Here is a 24,911-nt window from a genome sequence, read left to right as displayed (position 1 = left end):
CACAATCATTCCAGCATGTGCACATACGTAGAGATCATTGTTTTAGGGATGGCAAACTTTGTTGTCATGACAGTTCCTGCAAAGTGAAAAACAAAAAAAAATGAGGGACATGTATGCACAATGTTGTAACAAGTTTATCAGCTTGAGCTTATAGAGTAGCTTACTAGAAGGAACATTGTCTGGACACCCACCAGCTTGAAAGAACTTGGTGTGATGATTCTTATGAGCAACAATTACCACAAATTTGGGACACCACTTTTCATTAAGGAACTTACATGCCTACACATATGAAACATTGTTAAAAAAATTTATGATCACAAATCTATTTCAAATTAATCCAAGGAAATAGTGGGGGTAACAAGTGTAAAAAAAAGGACTTGGATAAGCACAAACACTTTTATAATTTGATCCAGCTCAATGTTCAAAACCTGGTTGAACTGGGATTCGCTAACCCTATCCCTAAATCAAACAGTTAATTAACTAATGAGTGAAGATTAATCTAAGATAAAGGAAGAAAATAATTGATAAGCAAATCATCCTTTTAACACTTGATAATATTAATACTCTGGATCCAAAGGATATGGATATTGATGTTATCAAGTATTAAAAGCCATATTTTAGTTTCTATTTAGGCAAATAATTCAAGCAACAAAAGAAATTTTTTTTTTGGGGTTTCAACATGCTAGCAAGGCCAATAGATTATCTTTGTACAATGCTACAACTTCTCTAATATCTGCAAGATAGTTGATGAACCGTACAAGGCAAAAAGAAAATAGACAAATCTCATACCTACATGACGTACAAATCTAGAAGACCACATCAAATGAGAGATGCAGTTTTAGGACTTCCAGAATGTATAGTCTGAAGGTAGGTTGGAGCTTTCAACTTTTCTAAACAATTAGGAGAAGATAAGTATATATATAAGTGTTAAAAACGACAAATAAAACAAGATCAAAGCTGAATGTAATTACCTGAACAAGATGGATCAAGCACCCAGAAAATGCTCTAATCAAAGTCACTGCTAATGATTTCCACTAGTACACTTTAACCATTATTTAATTATATCTTCAGAAGAAAGAAGAAGAAGAAGAAGAAGAAGAAGAAGAAGGGAAACGATAGTTAGGAAAGAAGACAATGAAGCTGCAAGGATGGTACAACCACACGTCTTTCTAAATTCTTAGCATTTAGGCTGAGACAGTGAGACTGGAGCCTTTTCCTGTAGTAAGCATATAATGACTGTGAGTTTTTTTCTCAGTTTATCTTTATTTTAAAATAATATAGTAAATAATACCCTATTCGGGGGATTTGTATGGGGACTCTCTATCTTTTGTCAGGTTGAAAAATGCGATTTCCTTGGCTTGTTCCTCCGACCGTTTGTCCCATGCATGCATTTTTTTATGTATGTTGTATATTTAATATGTGTATTAAATGAAGTCATTTTAGGGTCCCAGACACAAGGCTTTATATATATATATACACACACACTCTGCTCTCCACATTCATTTGTTGACCTAGTAGCCGTTGCCAGCACACTGCCACCTCTAGTCACGGCCATCCTCGCTCAACGTCACCACCTTGCTGCCATCCTTCGCTCTCCCTTTCTCACTATATCGTCTCTCTCTTCTCCATCTCTCACTTTCCATTTCTCTCTCTCGCGCACGACCAGGTGGGGAGCTTCTATTTTGTGGGTTCATGCCTGCTTGCTTTTTCAAAAATATGTTCTAAAATGTTTAAACTACATTTATTATATTACTCATTTATTATTATTTCAAAACTTATTGGTGCAGCTGGCTTCCCAATCACACTTAATCATTATTTAATATTTTAATATAAAAAAATAAAAAAACTCCTTGAACAGTTCCAAAATTTTTTATAAAAATGAGTACTTAGTGTCATTTATAATAATTTGACTAGTCATTAAAAAAATAAATTTGAATAAATTATTCAATGCTAGCCTAGACACACACATACACACACACATAATTATAATAGTAGCATGTAGCTTGCTCTATATATGCATATAAAATTCTAAATTGAATGGAATCCAGTACTACTGATGCATGCAGGGGGAGGCCACTTGATTTCCTCCTGCTCCTACTGCTGCTATCTGCAATTCTGCATCTATATGCAGTTAGAGTTCAAATGGTAGAGCGTGCGCGACTGAGGGAGAAGCCTTGAAAATTATAAGTGACATTTGATCGTATTTAAATAAGTGTTATTATTAGTTTTAAATATAATTTAAATTAGAATTAATAAGATTTTTAGTTAATAATTTCAATAATAATTATTTTTAATTAATATTTAAATATTTTTATTAAATAAAATAATATAAAATTTTCTTTTTTAATTAAATATAATCTTGTTATTAGTGCATATTTATAATGTATAATTGTTATATTAATTTATGATAAAAATAATATTTTAATTAAATTAAAAAAAATACATTTATTTATGTAAAAATTTAAATTAATAAATGATTCTTCGTTCAAAAAATTTAATTAATTATTATTATAATAAATAAATAAAAAAGGAGAACATAAAAAATTGAAATATTATGCACAGTATATCTCGTTACTTCAATTACAGTGATTTAAACAAATCTCGCTATTTGGTTCAACGAAATTTAAATGGTAATCCAATCTAGTGTTAATGCATGGCAAGTAAATTTTGTTACTTGATCCAGTAAGATTTGCTTAAGAAAAAAGCTCGTCGTGATATGTGGCAAATTTCGTTGGACTACGAGATTATGTAGAGTTATTATAAATGTTTTCTGAAATTGGATTTTATTTAATATATTATTTTAAAATAAAGATAAATGGGAAAAACTCCATTTGTTTGTCCCGAGTAGGACAAAGGTGCACAAGTTTCATGACACGCGCAAAAGTTTACCACGAATAAGACCGCGAGCGCGTCTACGAATTTACCTGTCCTTCAACCCGCGGCAGCAGGCCAGGCCCTCACGACAAGAAGTGAGCTGTGACCCTACGGTAGTATTCGTTCGGCACTGGATTCAAAAAATAAATGTAAATAAATAAGTTCGGAACGGTCTTCTACGCGCTCGAAAGTCGCGTCATGCCAGTCGTTACTCCTTTTGGCTTTTCTTTTCGACCACCACCAGCCTCCGGCTCCTCCGTTCGCAGACCTTAACCCTAGACTCACGGAGATCGGGCCTGGTTCGTCTTCTTCTTCTTCTTCATGGATTTCAGGTTCAGAGCCACAGATGACATTCCTTCGACCTACCTTCCATCTTCTTCGAACTTCAGTTTCTTCACCGAGCAAGCGCTTAGAGGTATGTTTAAAGCGTGTGAAAATTTTCAAATTTCTCCATCCACGCTCCTTTTCTCACGATGGAAAACAGTGAACTATAAGGTAAAACGAGAATTCGAAATTGATAGAAGACTGTAATTTGTTTCCTTTCTGGGTTTTATTTTTTATTTTTAACATTTTCTACGCAACCAAACAGAGCATTACTCCGGTCTCTTTTGTTTTTGTTTTTTTTCCCCTCCCCTCTCGCCAGCCGGTTATTCCAGCATGGAGTTCAGACGGAATGAGGTGCTGCGAAACCCTAGCGACGTGCGGGAAGTGGTCTTGCGGGAGCTCGAGAAGGAGCAAATAAGGGGAGAGATAATCGCGGCTGAGGTCGCACGTAGGCGGGAACTGGAGGATGAGGTGCGCAAGGAGCTCATGTTTGAGCGGGAATTGGCCCTACGGAGGGCGGCTGCAGAGGACTTTCCGCTTGTCTCACCTTTTCCGATTGCAGCCTCTGCAAAGATCTTCGAGGGGTTTGGGCGGTTTGAGTCTCGCTTGCCGCTTCTGGGTCAGTTTGATGCGAGATCTCTCGAAGAAAGAATAGCCTTTCCGATCCGAAGGGACCTTAGTGCTGCCTTAGATCTGGTGCCGTTTCAGCGCCGTTTGGAAGCGCAAGCCCCTGAGGTTAAGTCCGCTTCGGAGCCTAACAAGGAGAAAGTGATTATTCTGGTGAGTATGTAGTCAATAATTTCACATTTATTTTTTATTTATTTGGTTTCTGTAAAGGCTCCTTTGTTTATTCAACTTTATTTCTTTGTCTGGATCACTGTACCTTTGCGTAGATTTCTATTTGTAGGCTCTGAAATAGAAAGTTTATCAGTCACTGTCTCTTTGTTCTTTATAGATTTTCTGATCACGCCTTTTCTTGCTAGATTTTGGATAATGATTCCCACTGCGTCAAAAGGAAATTCTGATTTCTGGATTCTGGATGCTGGCCTGTTGCAAATTCTAATTACTTCTATGGCGAATGCTGTTTTCTGTTTTGAATTTCAGAAAAAACTTACCTTGCCCTTGTATTACAATTGTAATGCAAACCATTCTGGTTCTTAACACATTGATGCATTAGGAAATGTCAAAACTTCAGTGATGTTGAACACAAACCTAATAAATAATATTTATTTTTTAATGCCATCTTGATAACATATACTTGATCTATAAAGATCGAAAGGTTTAAGAACTACCAACAAAATTTGATGCTGGAAGTGGGCGAAAGTTAACCTGTTGTTGCATCTATAGTTTCAACCATCAACAATTTTGTTTTTATTTTTCTGAGACAGAAATATCTGTAGACTTGCTATCTGTGCATACGGTAGCCCTTCTTCTTGTAGACCAGCACATCAGAAATCATATCCTGAGGAAGCATAGTCATTAAGAAGGGGGATTATTTGTCCAGATTACTGCAGCTATGATTAGCTGCAACATTTTGTTATGGTGCCAATGTTGTAATCTGGGCAACTTAAGAACTATATTAATGGCTGTCCTGACCCTTTGGTACTGATTTTTTATTTGCAGGTCTACCTAAAGAAAGTTACCTTGTGTATGTACTGCTGGCTTGTGTACATTGCTGTGTCAGGGTTTGTGTCGCATGATCAACAATGATACAAATGCATCACAACTGTGTGAATGCATGTGTAGTAAGGATTAGTGCCCTCCATTCAAATGAGAGAATTTTTAAATCTTACAACATTTTATATTTTCTCGTACAGTTCATATTTCTTCAAATCAATCACTGAATTCGATGTTCGCTTCGCGCAGATAATGCAGGACCAGTTTTAAGTTGATTGATTTAGTAACATAAAAATTTCCACTGAACATATATAGTGAAAGAGTAGTTTGTTAATGAAACTATTATAGATAGCATATTGATTTTTGGCTTAAAAATTGGCATGTGTTATATGCATGAATAGAATGTTAGATTTAATGATTGATTTAGTAAAAGGTGAACTGTACAGAAAATTATGGAGTGGTGTAAGAATTAGCAATTCTTTCGTTGGAATGAGAGAGAGAGAGAGAGAGAGGGGGGGGGGGGGAGAGCAGGGAGACTGTACTGCTTCTTCAGACCAGCATTTGAGCTTGTCCACTGTTCCTCTGAAAGGCTGCTTACTGGATGTGCTTTCAGTGTCTGATCTCTAAAATCCCAATCCTATTCTATTGATTTATTTATTTTCTCTGTTTTGATGTTATTATCATAAATTTCTTTCTATCAGTGATGATTATGCATTCTTCTGGTGCAACATTGGTCTTAAGCTCTGCAGATGAAGTTATATCAATGTCTTGTTAAGGCCAGTCAAGGTACTGGACTCTTTAATAACAAAATGGACAGTGGTAAAGATGTCCCCTCTTTAAGCAGATCAATCTTGGTTAAGATTGAAATCACCTGGGCTAGAAGGATGGCATTGAACTGCTTTGAAGTTGCTGACCACCTTAAAAGTGTTGTATGATATAGACCTCTTTAAGCAGATCAATCTTGGTTAAGATTGAAATCACTTGGGCTAGAAGGATGGCATTGAACTGCTTTGAAGTTGCTGACCACCTTAATTTTGTTGTATGATATAGGGGTGTGCTGAATTCAGGTAAAACAGAAGAAACCAACTGAACTGAACTACTTCGACCAATTCGGTTTGTTTTATACACACATTTGGTTCGGTTTGGTTCGGTTTTAGTTGTGAGAACTGGAAAAAATATTGGTGGTTTTGAAAATTAAACTTTGGTTTAAACCGAAAAAACTGAAATTAGTATATGCATAAGGCCACTGAGGCCAGTTTGTTCAATTTGGTTTTCAAAAGACACTTCAGTTGGTTCAGTTTTTTTCTCTAAACTAATAGATCAGAAATTTTGGTTTGGTTTGGTTTGGTTTTCAACTTGAAAAATCAAAATAAAAGCCGTCATTTTGGTTCGATTCCATACTAAAGATTGGTTCAGTTTGGTTTTCTCCTATATAAAACTGAAAAAGTTCACTTCTTCATTTTCTCCTCCCGAACCAATCAAAATGCACACCCCTGGTATGCTATATGCTTTTTAATCAAATGAGGGAAGTGCTACACTGGATAGAAATGATTACTTTGATTTTTAAAGAGAGTTGAAGCTTTAAGTAGAACAGAAAAAACAGATAGGGATTTTAATTTCTATGATACCTGGGCATGATATATGATGTATTTTTTTGTGTTACAACATATTATAAGATTTTAATTTTCATTCATTTAATATTTAGTTTTGAAGCTATTGATCTTAGCTAATGTCTTTCTTAATTTATGAACAATTTGAACACTGTATGTTTGGGTTTTGCATGATTAAAAATTATATTTCTCATCCACCTAATCTACTTCTTGGTTGCTTGTAAATTTATCTTGTTGGTAGAACTTAGGCTGTTAAATGATATTTTCATGTAAAATTTTTGCTGCTGTGCATTTTCAATTGATGGATCTTTTTTCTTTTTGCTTTTGTGAATTTACTATTGGAGTAAAACTAGAAAGAGTTCGTCTTTATTTTGTTTTCTTTGAGCTCTGCTATAATTAGTATTGGATACATGGTTTTTAGTATGTAGAGTTAGTTGGTTTGTTGTGATCTGCCTCTGGGCTGCTATGTTAGTTTTAGATCCAGATCTTTCATTATTTGATTTGATATCCAGGCTAAAGTTAAGAAGTGGGTTGATCAATTAGAATGGAGCAGGGTGTGCATTCCAATGGATTTGAAAATTTGCAAGTTGGCCAATGTGATTCACAATCTGGAATAGCACATGCATTAAAAAGAATCAAAAACTATTTCGCGATGTACAGATTAAAGTTAAAAATTAGCAAGAAAGCCTCATTGTAGCCTTTTTTTATTATTTTTTATCTGTCATTTTAGGTTTGTCTGTTTATGGAGCTTATATGAGCAACCTATTAGTCAGTGTGGCAAGACTGCTCTGCTTTTTAAATGTGTTGCCATGCCCAACTTTGAGAGGTCTACAGTCTTTGTTATTATAATTATCTTAAACTCAATCTTGTTTCCTAGCTTTAGTTGGATTCTCAACTTTGATGAAATGAAGCAAAAATTTTCACTCTCTGCCGCATGGATGCTCAACCCTGAAAATGTTTTGTTTATCATGATAAAAAGGAACTTCTTTAGTTCTGCATGAATTATTTTGAGCAGCTGTTGTGGATGTGTTGGCATGCCCTATAGCTCAGATGTTTTGAAAGCTGAGTGCTCTGATATTTTTTATTTTAAGAAAAGATTATTAAAGAGACAGAAAAACAAAGAAAGGGGAGGGCGAGGCATCTTCCTAAAAAACAAGATAAAAAAGCAAAATAGAAGAAAGTATGAGACACTCTTCAAAGAACCAAAACAGAAATTACATCAATGCAGCTCCTGTGTTGCTGCAAATCACCAAGGACATAACCCAACAGGCGACAAACCACCGAAATAGACCGCTTAAAAAGATGCTAGAAACATTACTCTGTTCTGAAGCAAAAGAATAGTGAATTTATCTGAAAGAAAATCCTTTCATTTTTCTCTACCTGCAGCACCCAAAGAATACCAAAGCAAACATACCTTCCCAAAATCCTATGCTTCTTCCCTCTTCTGAACTCATAAATCTCCATCATGAAAGACATTCCACATTCGTTGGGCACAGTCTCTTCACTGAATACATCAAATAACTTACTAGAAAGCAGCCCAGCATCCTTGCTGTGAAGAAAGTGATGAAAACTATTCTTCTGCAAGGACTTGCAAATGCATACATCTTGGCTACCAGCCTCGTAAGGTCTTCTCACCTCTATCAGAACATTAGGGCATTAATTCTGTTGAGAATCAAAGTATTGGTCAGATTTTATCCTTGAAGAAAGGTTAGCATGGCAAATAATTGTGTCCAGAGAGAAAGTAGGACAATAGTAATCTTTCAATAGAAGCATAAAAAAATTTACAAGAGAAAACCCTGAGCTATCCCTGCCCAAATTCTCATATCTGCTCTTGGATGAATGGTGAAAGGAGCAAGAACCTCCAATTGATGAGCTAGCTCTTCTGATATGAATTCCTATTTGTTCTGTTTGAGCTATTTTTTCTCGATAGTGGATGTTCAAAAAAACTGAATAGGGGTTGGTATAAACTTCAAATTCCGGATAGATTGCAGTTCTTTCTTTTGCTTTTTTGTTTTTGCTTTTATATATTTATTTATTTTGTTTTGGTGCAGTGTGTCCAACATTTTATTGATTCTATGTTACTAGACTGGCAGTGTGTGATTTCCCAAGTGTAATGGTAAAGCTTCAAGAGTGAATTTGCATTTGAGAAATGTTACTTCCAATAAAATTACTAGATGTGTCAATCTATTCTACTAAAGTATGGTAAAATCCTAATGAAGAGAATCAAAGGTCTTCATCAAGTCCACTTCCAAGGCAATCCTTCGGGGGTTAATCTTAAGGTGATAATAATTAACTCTTGAGTAAATAAGATATTGTCTTGGATACTGATTTGGATTGATGAAAGATCCCAGGCAATTCTAAAGTCTATTGGCCATAATTTTTGTTATACATTTCTATATGAGGTTACAGCATGCTGTAGGCCTGAAATATTTAGCTTCATCTGTTTTTTTTTTTCGTTTTTTGTTGGGTTGAAGAATTTAGCATTGAATCCATAATGTGCTTGGGCTTTGCCTTAAGAGAAGGAACATATGGCTTCCTTGATTTTTTTTTTTTTGGTCCACTGGTTTACTTAGCATTGATTTATCCTATTTATTCCACTAACTATGTCTAAAAATAACTGAACGACAGGAGAGAATCTCCTCAATTTTCCTTCCCAGTAGCTTAGAGTAGTACTTTATGATCTCATTAGAAATGTTCTCACCTGAGTCAATAGGAATCCCCTCAGAGTTCACTAGTGGTCTTATCTGAGCCTTTGCTGACAGCCATAGAGAGGAACTTGGTGTTATGTTCATCTAGTCAAAGACAATTATTAATTTTTATCCTTCCATTTTAGCTGCTTTCTATTCTCAGCAGATTTGGCTGATATACTGTGATTTAATGATATCAATATTAGAGTCAAGGGAGTGTAGGCTCAACTGAGCTTTCGATAAAAGCCTCTCTTGCTTCATCTGTTCTTAATACTTGAGAAGTGGTTTATGTGCAACTTTCTTGAGTTTTTCCTTCAGGTGTTTGAGCTTTGGCAAAGTACATAGAGCCATTTGCAATTAGTTTCCAAGAATCTTTGACTATGGTAAAGAGGTCTTCAGGGCTAACCCATGGTTTAGAAATCTTGAAGGAGATGTAAATCTAGCAGAAACTGCATTAACTCTTCTTGTGATTAAAGCAGGACAATGATCTGAGACTCCTGGTATTAAGAATTTAAGTGTCACTGGAGATAAGGTCATATTACAAAGATGATTTGCTAGAACTTTGTCCGGCTTCCTAGCAATAAATTATTCTGTACAAAAAAGAAGTCATCCAGCCTGGCTGTAAAAAGGAAGTAATTGAAATCCGTAACTCCTGATAAGCTCCCAGCTAAAATAGAATTACTACTCAGAATAGTCCCTCTTAAAATGTTCTAACATAAACCATTGAGTATCCTTCATTTTTTTAACGTAGCATCAATGGCCCTTTCCGTAAGAATTTACTCTCTTTTATACTGTTTAAAGTGTAAAGAAGTTATCCAACAGTGTTTACCTTCTGTGCGAGAGGAGAAATATACTCTGAATTTTTGGTAACTTGAATAGTGTTAAAAACATTAGGGTTAAAACCCACCCGTATTCTGGCAAAAGATCCTAGCCACCGCCGGTTATCTAATTGTTATATATCTTCTAATTTCTTTGTGCTTTTTGAGGTCATCAAGGCCTTTAATATTCCAACTACCAATGGCAATCATCGTGTAGGTTTTTTAGTTTGGGAATCATCAGATTTAATCTGACATTTTGCACTCCCCCCTTTTTATCAGTAGGAAGATTTTGCATAATCTTAGCCTTTTTTTTTATAAAATGGATATTATTACTACTTGAAGCATTTCCAACCAATGTCTTAAATTTCAATTTCAACTAAAATTTTGAGGCCAAAAATTACAGAAATTTTGATTTCAATGTCAATTTAGACTTCAATTTAAAAAATGATGAAAATTAGTAGTAAATCATGTAATTTTTTATGAAACTTAAGAAATTGTTAATAAACATAATAATGCAAGATTTAGAACTGAATTATGACAAATAGAATACGTCAACGATACATACATGGTGTATTAGGTGCAATTATGTCATATAGTAACCATATCTAAGTTTAATTTTTCATAAAATTTTTGAAAGTTTGAATATTTTAATTCATATTGTTCTCGTAAAAATCTTTATTTTCAATGAAGAAAGAAGACTAATTAAGAGAGAAATTTCAATTTGGGTTTTGAATCTCAAAATTTTAATTCAAGGAAATTTATTTTTGTTAAAATTTGGAGAAATTTCAGTAAGATTTTGATAATTTTTTTTTTCAATGTTATTTCGGACTTTGATTTAGAAAATGATGGAAATTAATAGTAAATCATGGAATATTTTATGAAACTTTAGATGTTTATTAACATAATAATGCAAGATTTAGAGTTAAAAAATATTGCAAATAGAATATGTCAATGACACATATATGATGTATAAGGTGCAATAATGTCATATAATAATCATATTAAATATATTCAATTAATAAAACTTAAATTCATATATTAGTTGGATATTATTTATTTCACAAATACAGGTAATTTGAACTTGAATAGTCAAGTAAATTGTTGTGGCTAAATTCATAAATTAGTTGAATATTATTTATTTCACTAAGTTTAGTTTTTCATAAAATTTTAAAAGTTCGAATGTTATACTTCATACTTTTCTTGTAATAATATTTACTTTTAATATAAAAAGAAGACTAATTAATATAGAAATTTCAAATTGGGCTTTGAATCTCAAATTTTGAATTGAAGGAATTTTGATTTAGTTAAGATTTTGTTAATTTCAGTATGATTTTGTGATTCTGATGAATCTAGATGATTCATGGAAATTTTAACTGAAAGCCTGTAAGGAGAAAATCCACTGCCACTTCATTTTGACGGGTTATTTTGGAGAGTTTTCCTGTTATAGCTGTTAACAACTTACCATTTTCAACAATGTTACTGAAGGGAACATGATCCTCAATAACTTGTTTAATTATTTAAGTTGGAAAAAAGATTTTCTTATGTGGGACCATATATTGCATCCTTTGGTTGGTTTCCATATCTATATCCTGTATTGGAACAATATTACCATGATTTCTTAGATTTTTGATCATCTTCCAAGTAAAAGATTCGAGATAGAGAGGTTTCCCAACTGCACTAGCAATGTAACTCAGACTTGCTGAAGTCTAGTATATGGAGGGAATATGAGAAAACTTTACCCATATAGAGAGTTATTCCAATTTCACATTATTCACCTCTACTATAGATTCCATTGTGAGATGAATAAATGGTTGTTCCCCCTATAATGCTTCATTCAGTTTGCTCGAACCAAGTTTAAAAATTTTCTCAAGAGGATCCACTAGACTTTTACCCTCTCCTTGGATGAGGCCTGAAATATTCCAGTTCAGTGCCATGCACAGACGCTGAATTGAACAGATTCCCCCAATTCAGTGGGGGATTCTGTTGATGGACGATTGACAGCTTCTCTTCATTTTTCAACAGAGTGATCATTCTTTGGCACATCATCATTAGTTTTAAGATAAAATGCCGTTATAGTGCTTTGCCACTTTGTTTTACTCAAGGCTTTTGTCATTACTGGCATTGGTGCGTAGAGAATAGAAATTGAGAATCAAAAGCTAAAAAATAAGGGATTATAGTAAGGGAGTACAAGAAATTCAATAAGACTTCTATTTGGAAAATATTTACACGAACTAGCTAACTTGCACCGAGAGAAGAAGAATTTCACGTGTTTGGGTTCCCCTTTTTAATGGGTTGATCTTTTGGATCCAAGAAGTTAATTTATAGAAATATGATAATTGGAAATAGAACAACAAAAAACCAAGCCTTAAGTTCTACTAGGAGGGGTCGACTACATGAATTCTTTTTTGCCAATCTACATGATCCCTCGTAATTTTCTCCATTCCAAGTTATTTTAGGTCCATCCATACCCTTTTTATTGCCCCTCACAATAGCTAGCTCACTTCTCTTCACTGTTGCACCATATGCCATACAATTAACATGCCCAAACCATCTACCCTTTTCTTATTTTCTATTGGATCTATGCTTAACTTATCGCGAATATGTTCATTTCTTAATTTGTATTTTAACATTATACCACTCATCGACCTTAGCTTTCTCATCTCGGAACTTTTACTTTTTCGCTATGTTGTTTCGTAGTTGCCCGACATTCTGATCCATATAGCATAGCTAGTTTTACAATTACTATAAAACTTTCCTTTTGATTTCAAGGGTATTTTACGATTCCATAGCACACCTGAAGCACTTCTCACTTTACTCAACGTGCTTTAACTCTAGGTATTGAAATTTACGAGTGCTAATAATTTCTTGGCCATCAAGTCTAATCTTTTCTCCAATATTCCTCTTACTATGACTGAAATGACATTTTATATATTTCATATATTCTATAATATTTCAACTTATCTTAAAATCTATAGATTCTAAGCTTCTTTCTGTAATTTTAACTTAAATTCTACTCTTCCCGTAGTTTCATCAATCAAGACAATATCATTTGCAAATAATATACATCATGGAAACTTATTTTGGATACTCCTTGTAGGCTCATCCGTCACTAGGGCAAAGGGATAATGGCTTAAAGCAAAACCTGATGTATACCTATTGTGATTGGAAATTCCCTAGCCTCTTCACTTTTTCTCTTAACACTAGTCATTACTCCATCTAGTGTACCTACTACAAATGCGCCCCCCCCCCCCCTCTCACCCTTTTTTTCCTCTTAGAACCCACTATAGAACTTTCCTAGGTACCCTATCATTTCCTTTCTCTAGGTCAATAAAAACCAATGTAAGTTCCTTTTTTTCCCTAAATTTTTTAATTAATCTTCTTAAAAGTTATATATCTTTTTTAGTAGATCTCCTAGGCATAAAACCAAATTGAATTTTTAAGGTCCTCATTTCTAACCTTTATCTTTGTTCAACCACACTTTCCCGCAGTTTGATTATATGACTCATAAGTTTAATTCTGCGATAGTCATTACATTTTGGAATATTGCCTTTATTTTTGTGTATGGGTGTTAAAATGCTTTTCCTCCATTTGTCTGGAATTTTTTTTAGTTTTTATAATTTTTCTAAATAAATTAGTTAATCATATATGGGCATTTCCAAACTTCAATTGGGATGTTATATGGTCCTATAGCTTTTCCATTTTTTCATTTTTTTTAATGTAAGCTTAACTTCATTAACATTAATTTTTCCAATAAATCTCATATTTTTAGCCCTTTCTTCATTTGTCAATTCTAAGTTTAGGCTTTTTGCTTGATTTTCATTTGAAGTAAAGCCACCATCTTTCTTTTGTCTTCTTCCTTAACCAAGACATTATCATCCTTACATTTTATATATTTTACATTTCCTAAGTCCTTAGTTTTTCGTTATCTAGCTCCAGAAAGTTTAAATATGTCTCTTTACCCTTCTTTTGTATCTATATATATATATATATATATATATATTATGATCTATGTTTAGCTCCACTTATGGCCTTTTTTTTGTATCAATTATGTTGAAAACCAAGGTGTAGTCCCAAGAGAGGGGGGATGAATTGGGTTATTAAAATTTATTTTAAATCCTTTTTTGTTTTGTTTAAATTCTTAACCTCTTTTAATTCTTTCAATGAATTCTTGACTTCTTGTTGATTTAGCAATCACACAAAAACTTAAGTCTTTTTATTCGATTCGCAACCACCCAAATTAAACAAAAATTTCAATCAACCAATCAAACAACCACAATGTGTTCAATCAAGATATGCTATATAATTCCTTTGGCAATTCTCAGTTTGGTTGCATGTAGCCCTGTGAAGAATGAATTTGGTCTTTCTATATGATAAACAATATAACATTCACACTCTTTCCAAATTTCAGATTTCAAATAAACCTTCAGTTAATAGGTTTTGAGGTGTTGACCAATCAACATACTCTCTTATGGTTTCCGCCAATTATTGATCAACTAACATACTCCCTTTCGGTTTCCGCAAGTCCCAAAAAACAAATTAAACTTCAGCTTATTTAAATTCCAAACCACGTAGTTCGTATGATTAGGAAATTTTAATCATCCACGCAGTTAATATATATGCTGAAATATAAAAGAGAGTAAGGGAAAGAGAAGGAGACCAAGGTTTTTACGAGGTTCGGCTTATCCTCAGCCTACTTCCTTGCCTTAGGCAAACCACCTAAGGATTTCACTATACCTGTTCCTTTTCGGGCGGAACAAACCTTTTACACTTCCCTCTTTTAGAGGCAGAGATACCTCTCCAAACAAAACCTCACGCTTGGTAACAACAATCCAATAGCCTTGAATCGTCTACAAGACAAGAAACAAGAGAAGAGAACTTGTGTACAAGAGACACTCTCAGATAGAGTAGGTTAGTACACCAATCAGCACTATATACTTCAAAGTAATTCAATATAAAGTAATTGAAGCTCAATAAATTTTTATCACCGAATTAATCTTCCTTTGATTGAAGGTCCAGACTTTGAAAGCACAATTTCGTTGTGAGAATCAGCAAGAACTTAGTAGAATGGGTAGAAAGATGTTGGCAAAAATGCCTTTGAGAATTGAAAGCACGTGAGAGTCTTAGATTGCTGAAGATGTTTCTAGGTCAATGAAAAGTTCATGTCTTGGGGGCTATTTATAGAGTTTCCCTTACTCCCCAAGTTGATTTGGAGTGTTTGGTCAACTTTGCAAAAGATTTGGAGCCCTATAATCAATTTTCAAAAATCTTCCCGTTGGTAATTAAAAAAAAAAAAACTTTCTTCCAGTTGCAGTCGCCTGGCACGACAAGGCAAGCGCCTACCTCAGTTCAAAATCAAAAGTCAGAACACTAGCAGTCGCCTGTCAAAACACAGGAAGACACCTAGGAAGACCAGGTAGGCACCTGTCAAGCACCTAGCAGGCGCCTGACACCTTCTTGTCCGTCAGTTCTTAAAAAAAAACAAATTGGGCAGTCGCCTGGGAGGTTTGGGCAGGTGCCTGACATTCAAAAACTTGGTCTTTTTTTTTTTTTTAAGATTTTGACTTTGAAAACCTTTTCCATTTGAGACCTTTGTAATTTATAACGTTAGAAAACATATTTCAAGGTCTTTAAAAAATGGTTTCTTGGATTTTGATTTGTCCTAAAGAGCTTCAACCAGATTCTTGTAATGACTCTAAATCTTTTAGCTCTTGGAGTCTTCATACTTTTCTTTTGCTTTGAGTCCTTTCTTTGAGCTTTAAACAAACTTCGAGCTTCAATCCTTCAAGCTTTCATAAAATATGTCTATCTTTGAGCTTTAACATCCACTTAGCTTGAGCCACTTGTTTGCATATTTCCATTAAGCTATCTAAGTTTTGATTCCTAAAACATATTAACTTGAAAGCATATCAAATTACCTTGATTTGTTATCATCAAAGTAAGAGTCGTAAGCCTTGTTAGGCCAACAAATGTTATATGGTCCTATAGCTTTTTCATTTTTCATCTTTTTTAATGTAAGCTTAACTTCATTAACATTAATTTTTCCAATAAATCTCATATTTTTAGCCCTTTCTTCAGTTGTCAGTTCTAAGTTCAGGCTTTCTAGTTGATTTTCATTTAAAGTAACTCCACCATCTTTCTTTTGTCTTCTTCCTTAACCAAGACATTATCATCCTTACAATTTATATATTTTACATTTCCTAAGTCCTTAGTTTTTCTTTATCTAGCTCCAGAAAGTTTAAGTATGTCTCTTTATATATATATATATATATATATATATATATTATGATCTATGTTTAGCTCCACTTATGGCCTTCTTTTGTATCATTTTTTTTTCTCTTTATATTTTTCAAAGTTTTCCATGTTTCTACATTTTTTCCACGTTTATATACCAAGTTCTTTTTGTCTTTACGGATTTTTGAACATTTTGATCCCACGAACTTTCTTTATAATCTAAGAATCTTCCTCCTGATTTACCTAAAAGCTCTTTTGCTATCTTTTTAATAGATCTATCTATCCGACTCTTAAGAGTGTTTTGTATCTTTATCATCCCCTATTGTCCAATCACCATTTTTGAACATTCTATCTTTAAATTTTATTATATTTTCTCCCTTTAGGTTTCGTCACCTAGTTCTTTTACATTGATTTATATTACTTTTTCGCTTCCATTTTTTTTTTAAACACGTATATCTAACACAAACTCTATTGCGTAGTTAAGCTTTTACCTAGGATGACTTTACAATCCTTATATGCTGAACGATCTACCCTTCTTGTTAAGAACAAAATTTATTTGACTTTTATTTTGTCCACTTTTGAAGATTATTGAGTGTCTTTCTCTCTTCTTGAAGCAAATATTTATTATAATAAGGTCATAGATTCATATGACATGAAGAAGTTTAAGATCATACTAGAAGACAAATTTAATCTCCATGTGCATTTCCTCTATGTATCATCTCATACCCTTCATTATCCTTTCCAATGTGTCAATTCAAATAAACTTTTGTGAATATTTTCTCGGTCCTTGATATATTCCTTAAATAATACTATCCATATATTTCCAAAACCGTCTCTTAAGGTTTTTTGCTAACCCTATTTGAGGAGCATCAGCACTAATGACATTTATTATCTCTTCGCTTAAGATTGCTGATTTTTGTAATTCTACCTCCTACTCTTTAGACATCTATAACACTATTTTTTAAGTTTGTCTATAATGATTTCTACCCCATTCTTATGTTTTTATTTTCCATTGTGTCAAAGTTTGAAACTTGATTTTTTAATTTCTTTAGCTTTCTCCCCCACCCACAAGAGTTTCTTGAATGCAAATTAAATTAATTTTTCTTCTAATCGTTGTGTTCACTATCTCCATGCTTTTACTTGTAAGTGTCCCTATATTCCAAGTTGCTAACCTAATCTAGTCTCTTGAACTAATTTCTTTGCCCGCCCACATCCAAAAATGATGTGTGACCCCTTGCGTATTTGACACCATAGTAGTGCCTAGGCACGATGTGCAGTCGGGCGACGACGAGGCTAGCACCTCATCATGTCTGAGGCGAGGCGACTTCTAAGAGGCGCAACTAGGCATAGTGAAGCGCACTGAGGCTCCAGGTGCTGTGAGTCACGCCTTGAGATTTCTTACTTCTAACTTCATTTTTTTTAACCTTTTAAGAAAGAAAATATAGCCAACTCTAGAGCTAGAGCCTTCAAATCAGCCCTTGCCCTAGCTAGAGGCTTCGACTCGAACCAGTAGGAGCGTTTTGTCTTAGAGCCTTTGAACCAACACGAAACCAGTAGGAGCCCTTCGTCTTCGAGCCTTCGAACCAGCATGCAACCAGCAGGAGCTCTTTGTCTTTGAGGTTCGAGCTTTTGAACCAGCACAAAAGTTTGTCCTAGAGCCTTTGAAGCTGCTCAAAACACCTTCATTTTCAAGTCTTGATGTCTTTGATCCTTCACGAGCAAGAGAGCCTTCACAAGAGCCCTTCGTCTTTGAGGTTCAAGCCTTCAAACCTGCACGACCTTCGTCTTCGAGTATTTGAGCCTGCTTCCAGCAAGGGAGCCTTCAAACAAGTGAGAGGCTTCGAGCCACTGAGTCGTCATTGCCAATCTTTGTGAGTCGTCAGGCTGCTTCAAACTAATGAGTCGTCTTCTTCTTCTTCTTCAGGTCCCAGTATTTTTGTTGCTGCTGTTGCCATCTTTTGTGTTCCTTGGGGCTTAACATTTTGCTGCAGCTGCCTGCTGGTGGCTGGCATTCTGCCCTGTGCTTGGCAAGTTATAGATTAACTTGCATTAAGCCGCTAAGTTAATATTATATAATATGTAATTAATTATGTAGTTAATGCAAGTTTATAGTTAATATATTACATTTTTTTCTGAATTTAGCTGCTGTTTTGTTTGGAAATACAGTATACAAACTATACATTTTCTGAAATATATCATACATTGCTTTTGCATTTAGGATAGTAGGTCTTAAATCTTAAATGGATTATGGAAGTGGAAACTCTGGCTGTGCAAAGAAAGATTCTGCATGGAAGTATGCACATTTGGATGATAAAAAAAATAGAAATAATTTGACTTGCATTTTTGTGGCAAATTCACAAAGGGAGGAATAGTTTGGGCAAAACAACATATTGTCATAGGATTTTGAAATGTAAAAGAATGCTCTATATGTGCCTTGCTCATATTCGTGAGGAGATTAGGGGGTATATGTTGAAGAAATATATAGTGAAGGAGAAAAATGAGTTATTGTTTGACTTTAATGACATAGATCATTGTGGTGAAGATGAGGAGGATGAAGTTCAGGAAATTGACTCTTGTGGCAATAGAGGGGTTAGTAGTGGAAGTGGAAGTCGAAGTTCATACCAATTCACCTTGAAGAAACCAAAACAGAAGGGGCCTATAGACTTGTTTTTTACTCTTGATCCAAAGAAAGCGGTTCAAGCTAGGAAAGAAGGTAAGATGAAGCAAACATCAATACGTGAGGCGTGCAAGAAAGAATTAAGACAAAAGGCAATGACATATTTTTCTAGGTGGATGAACGATGTTGGAATACCATTTAACGTTGTACGTTTGGACAACTTTGCAATGACACTTGAATCGATTGGGGAATATGGTCTAGGAATAAAGGTGCTTAGCTATCATGAAGTGAGAGTTCCTTTCCTAAAGAAGGAACTTAGTCAAATGAAAGAGATGATGAAAGTCCATAAGGAGGAATGGGCAAAATATGGAGGCTCGATTATGTCCGATGGTTGGATAGATTCAGTTCAAGTCTATTGATGCTTCTAACATTGTCAAGAATGCAGATAGAATGTACAAATTACTTGATGACATGGTGGTGCAAACTGGAGAATCAAATGTGATTCAAGTAGTAATTGATAATGCTTCAAACAATGTTGCACTAGGTAAGAACTTATTTCTAGAACTACAATCTAGTGTATATATTGTTTATTTTAATAATTTAATGGCTTCACTCCATGATTTTTGAATAGAGATATTGTTGGAAGCAAAGAGGCCACATTTATATTGGATACTACGTGCTGCCCATTGCCTCTATTTAACATTGGAGGATATTGGAAAGATGCCTACAATTCATACAACTTTGAAAAGGGAAATATTTTTGAATGGTTATATTTATAACTGTGTTGATGTGGTGAAATTGATGAAAAAATTCACTGGAGGAAAGGAGTTACTAAGGCTTGCAGTTACAAGATTTGCAGTTGCCATCATCACTCTTCGTTTGATTCACCTTCAAAAGAACAACTTGAGGAAGATGTTTACTTCTGAAGATTGGAATACTACTATATAGGCAAATGAGGCAGCTGGCAAAAGAGCAGTTAGTATTGTTTTGATGCTTATTTTTGGGAGTACCATTGTCTATGCTCTCATAGTAATAGGCCCACTTGCCCATGTACTCCGTTTGGTTGATGGGGAAATGAACCTACAAAGGGATATATTTATGAAGCAATGGATAGGGCTAAGGAAGCCATAGCTAAGGCTTTCGGTGTGAGAGGATAAATTCAAGGAGACATTTGAAATTATTGATAAGAGGTGGGGATGCCAACTCCATCAACCTCTGCATATAGTTGCACACTACTTGAACTCAGAATATTTCTATTCAAGCCCACACATTTTACATGATGAAGAAATCACGATGGGTTTGTACAAATGCATTACAAGGTTGGTACCAACCTATGAATTGCAAGATAAGATTTTACATGAGTTGGAAAATTACACTAGAGCTAGTGGCTTCTTTGGAATTGATTTGGTAGTGAGACGAAGGAAAATGAAAGGCCCACTTGCCCATGTACTCCGTTTGGTTGATGGGGAAAGGAACCTGCAAAGGGATATGTTTATGAAGCAATGGATAGGGCTAAGGAAGCCATAGCTAAGGCTTTTGGTGTGAGAGGATAAATTCAAGGAGAGATTTGAAATTATTGATACGAGGTGGGGATGCCAACTCCATCAACCTTTGCATATAGTTGCACACTACTTGAACTCAGAATATTTCTATTCAAACCCACACATTTCGCAAAATGAAGAAATCACGATGGGTTTGTACAAATGCATTACAAGGTTGGTACCAACCTATGAATTGCAAGATAAGGTTTTACATGAGTTGGAAAATTACACTAAAGCTAGTGGCTTCTTTGGAATTGATTTGGTAGTGAGACGAAGGAAGATAAAAGCACCAAGTAAAGTGACATTTTTACTACCTCTTTCTATCTAAAATTATTTTTGCTATTTAGCTAGTAGGTATTCATTTAAAATTTATTTTATAATGGCACAATGGTGAATATCTTTTGGATCATCGACTCCAAACTTGCAAAAGTTTGTTGTGAAAATCCTTAGCCTCACGTGTAGTGCTACTGTAGGTCATTAGGATATCGTGGATTAAAGAACATGAACTACTAGTCCTTTTCTTTTTAGAACCATTATTTACTATATTATTTTAAACTTCTTGCAACTTCATAGAAAAAGGAGAAATAGGCTAGTCCTACAACGCTTGAATGATTTGGTATTTGTGAAATATAACTGAACTTTGAGGTGTCGATACAACAAGCATGACACCATTGATCCCATCCTTCTAAAGGACATTGATGATAGTAATGAGTGGTTGATTGGTAGGATGGATGGCGATTCCTATGAAGATGATGAACTTGTGTTTGAAAATGATCTTTTGACTTGGGGTTCCGTTGCCAGAGGTGCTGGAGTCAACAATCCCCTGCATCACACTAGATCGAGAACAAGTGCGAATGTGTCATCATCTTCTAGAGGAAGAGCTTCATCTAGCAGTGCTAGGGGCTGGACTATAGTGTTGGAACTTGTAGATGAGGATGAGACCCAAGTGGATAGTGCAGAGGAGACAAAAGAGGAAGAAAATGCTGGAGAAGAAAATTTTGATGCGAGGAAGATGATGATATCTTGGCAGACTTAGTTGATGATGAGTGATGACTGATAATTGAGGAGGATTTTTAGATTTTGGACTTTGAAATCTTTATTGTACTCTTTTCTTGATACTGAACTATGTTGATGCTTGTGGGCCTTTGACCTGGCAATTTCATTTCATTTCTAATTTGAAGCTTGAACTCTTGCATGCGTAATTTGGCATTTTAAATTCTAATATTACTACTGATGTGTTCATATATAAATTACCCACCAAATAGGCATTGTACACAATCATGATTGTGCGCCTCACCTTTGTGAGGTGTGCGCCTTCGCCTCGTGCCTTGTGCCTTGGCTCCAAGTACCCTTTGCACCTTGGTGTGTCTTGCACCTTTGACTACTATGTTTGACACTGTACCCCAGTAATGACACGACGCACCGCTTTGGGGGCGACAACCTAGCCCACCCTTTCACATTTTTTTGCTGCCCTCAAGTGGTATAACTGCAATATGTTGCTTGTAGGGGATGCCTTGGTAAATAATCGGTAAGGATTTATATCATAAAGATTTGACAAAATTTATGCCAGTTGTCAATTACCTAACGGAATCCTCCTCCTTTGCCCAAACTTGGATTCGATTGTATGTGAACAGATTAGGACATTTAATGCATCATAGGTAGAATTATAATTGGAAATATAAGTTAACTAACTCAATTGTTATTCTTTTTCATTGTTTATTGTGCACAATCTTTCTTTGAAAAAGAATTATAATTAGGACTCCACAAAATCCAGAATTTTGAGTCATGGAGTTTGAGGAGGTGCTAAATTTTCATTGAAATTGGTTTTTAAACACATTCCATCTGTTTCTTGTAGTTTTTAGTTGTCATTTCTGAGTTGCATTGCATATCCTTATTAAGTAAATTAACCATCAATTATTCGTAAAGATATTGCCTATTGACTAAAGGTTGCTGGTAGAAAATAAGTTTTTCTGTGGTAAGGAATTTTTGGTGCTTGTTTTTGGAAATATAAGCAAACAAATCATCTGACAAACTTCACAAAATAGGAATGATTGGAGAATTTAAGGGCTTATTTGTATTTTTTCTATTTTCTATTTTCTGTTTTTGTATTTGTACAGTGAAGAAACAAATTATAAAAACGTGTTTGTTTGTGTTACTAATTTTCTATTTCTGATGTCGGATTTTTTCTGTTTGTGAAAAAATTGAAAATAAGATTTTATGACAATCGGTTGCCAGAAATTTTAATATTTAGAAATAGTTCATTTGGATTAAATAATTCATTTTATACACTTTTAAATTTAAATTAAAATAGAATGATAATATGAATTGAAATATAATTAAAATAAAAATATGCATAAATTTCAAAAAAATAATAAGAAAGCCAATTACAAAATATTCTTTACTATTTTTTCAATTGTAATGCCCAATAAAGTTTTTATTGTAATAATTTTTGATTGTATAACAGTTTAGCAAAATAATTATAATAATTTATATTTTTATTATAGTATTTTTTAATGTTTATTATTTTGTAATTTTATTATTTTAATCACATGTTTATAATATTATTTGTCTAAAGAATAAGTATTTTTTAATTAATTTTTAAATTTATTTTAGTTTTATAATTATTAACCAAACAGGTTGCTAGTTTTTGGTTTTTAGTTTTTGATTTCTAGTTTTTGGTTTTCGTATTTGTTATTTTTGACTGAAACCGAACACAACAATTCTGCTTTGTTTGATGTTGCAACTACAGCTGATAGGGAGGAATTCAAATTCATTTTGTGGGAGCAGCCTGGGACTCCAGACTTTTCAGATGGCTGTGTCATAATTTCAAAAAGGAATTTTGTAGGGTTTTCTTTTCCCTGTTCTATCCTTTATTCTTATTCATATATTTGTCGTTTCTGCCACCCCTCCCCCCCTCAAAAAAAGAAAAGAGACTCCACTCAGTAGGTGTAAAATCTCCGCTCAATAGGAAGACAAGAGAAGGTAAATAATTAAATTAGATGCAGATGTGGAGAATATGTTTTCCAGGGGTTGGTCGCATCCTATGCTATGTATAACTCTCTATAAATAAAAATATTAATTTTTTAAAGGCCTGATATTGCTTTTAATTTTGTGATTATCCTAACTCCTTTTACAATTTATTGGTTAACAAGAATGCCTTTTAGTTCACATGATAATCATGTTTATCATCAATGCATTTTTAATATTTGAAGGTTTATGCTTTGGATTCCGATTTTCAGTCATGTTGGTATTGGAATATGTTTGAGTATTCTGTTGCAGGCTAAGCCCGACCAGAATCTTTCCGGAGTGAAGCGCAAATCTCTGACACCACCTGCACTAGGTACTGGTGAGCTCCCTGCAGCTGGTCAAATGAAGAAGTTCAAAGAGCTCCCTGCAGCTGGTCAAGTGAAGAAGTTCAAAGAGGAATGGAGTTGTGCTCTTTGTCAGGTTAGTGCCACGTGTGAGCAGGGCTTGGATGAGCACCTCCAGGGAAAGAAGCACAAGGCAAAGGAGGCGGGACTTATGGCTCGGAGGGCAGGCAAGAACTCCTTCACTGCATTGCCAAAAAGGGCCGCTAAAGTGGTAGAGGGCACTGCCTTCCCAAACTCAGAGCAGCAGAAGAAAATGGAGGATGAATTACAGGAAATCAAAAGAATTGGGGAGACTTCATTGCTAAATGAGAACACAGAAGATTTGAATGGTAAAAAAAATGATAAGAAAATAGTGAATAAAAAGGAGCAGGATGCTGGAGATTCAAAGAAGGAACATGGGGAGATCCTGGTCCACAAAATGCAGAATACATTTGATCCAAATAAGAGGAAGTTTAGGTTTTGGTGTGAAATGTGCAAAATTGGAGCCTACTCTGAAGGTGTGATGGACAATCATAAGAGGGGAAGGAAGCACATAGCCCGGCTTCTGGATCTTGGTCAAACTGGTGGTTCTGTTTTGGCTGCAACCATTCAACCTTCACCAGCAGGTTCTCTGAAGGATGAAATTAAAGAAGTATCCAAACAGGATGAGAAAACAGCTTAAAATGTTGGTTATGTACGAGTGGAAAAGGAAGATTTTCTGGCAGCACCAACTTGTTGAATGCTTTTAGTTGCCTTGTCTGATGAATTGGTCGAGTCAATTCTCATGGTGATCCGATGGTTGGAGATGCAGAAGAATTAAGAGGTTGACTCTGGCACGCAGGAGGTACTGCTTTTCCGCCCTACATTTATATTTTGTAGTTGTGGTTATTACCATGTTATATTGTATTAACTGCTTTGTTGAGACTGAATTTCATTTTGAAAGTTTTAGTTGTTCATCATCACCTAAAAAAAAAAGAATGTCTTTATCTGAAAATTAGATTGGTAAGAGGCTTTGAGTGGTTCATCTGTCATTCCAGAAGCACCAATTGCAAGGCCTGTAAGGCATCAGCAAAATAAGTAAATAGTGAGTTCAAGTTTGAGAATTGAAATTGTACAGAATTGGATAATATTTAATATAATTTTATATTATATTTTATCCAATTTGGCCCAATTTGATTTGACGCTTGAACTCCTAGCTTCCCAGGCATTATTAAAATTGGAGTAATCTTCTCAGATCTTAAA

The 24,911-nt window shown here is 34.6% G+C and overlaps 1 protein-coding gene across 1 annotated transcript; it reads left to right on the top strand.

Annotated features, from left to right (window-relative positions):
* The first annotated feature begins 2,926 nt into the window (after nt 1–2,926).
* LOC131157032 (uncharacterized) lies at nt 2,927–24,663 on the top strand. The gene is made up of 3 exons (XM_058110869.1): nt 2,927–3,289; nt 3,518–3,978; nt 23,599–24,663. The coding sequence occupies exons 1-3, from the start codon at nt 3,196–3,198 to the stop codon at nt 24,349–24,351; spliced, it is 1,308 nt and encodes a 435-aa protein (XP_057966852.1). The 5' UTR covers nt 2,927–3,195; the 3' UTR covers nt 24,352–24,663.
* The last annotated feature ends 248 nt before the right edge of the window (nt 24,664–24,911 follow it).

This window comes from Malania oleifera, chromosome 6 (assembly GCF_029873635.1).
Source record: "Malania oleifera isolate guangnan ecotype guangnan chromosome 6, ASM2987363v1, whole genome shotgun sequence".
Classification (NCBI taxonomy): Eukaryota; Viridiplantae; Streptophyta; class Magnoliopsida; order Santalales; family Ximeniaceae; genus Malania; species Malania oleifera.
Note: the sequence above shows the minus strand (reverse complement) of the source record. Positions and strands in the feature narration are given on the sequence as shown.

Coding starts and splice junctions, on each gene's coding strand:
- LOC131157032 (XM_058110869.1), top strand. CDS start 3,196: ATGGATTTCAGGTTCAGAGCCACAGATGACATTCCTTCGACCTACCTT. Junction 3,290..3,517: donor CACCGAGCAAGCGCTTAGAG/GTATGTTTAAAG, acceptor CCCTCTCGCCAG/CCGGTTATTCCAGCATGGAG. Junction 3,979..23,598: donor AGGAGAAAGTGATTATTCTG/GTGAGTATGTAG, acceptor ATTCTGTTGCAG/GCTAAGCCCGACCAGAATCT.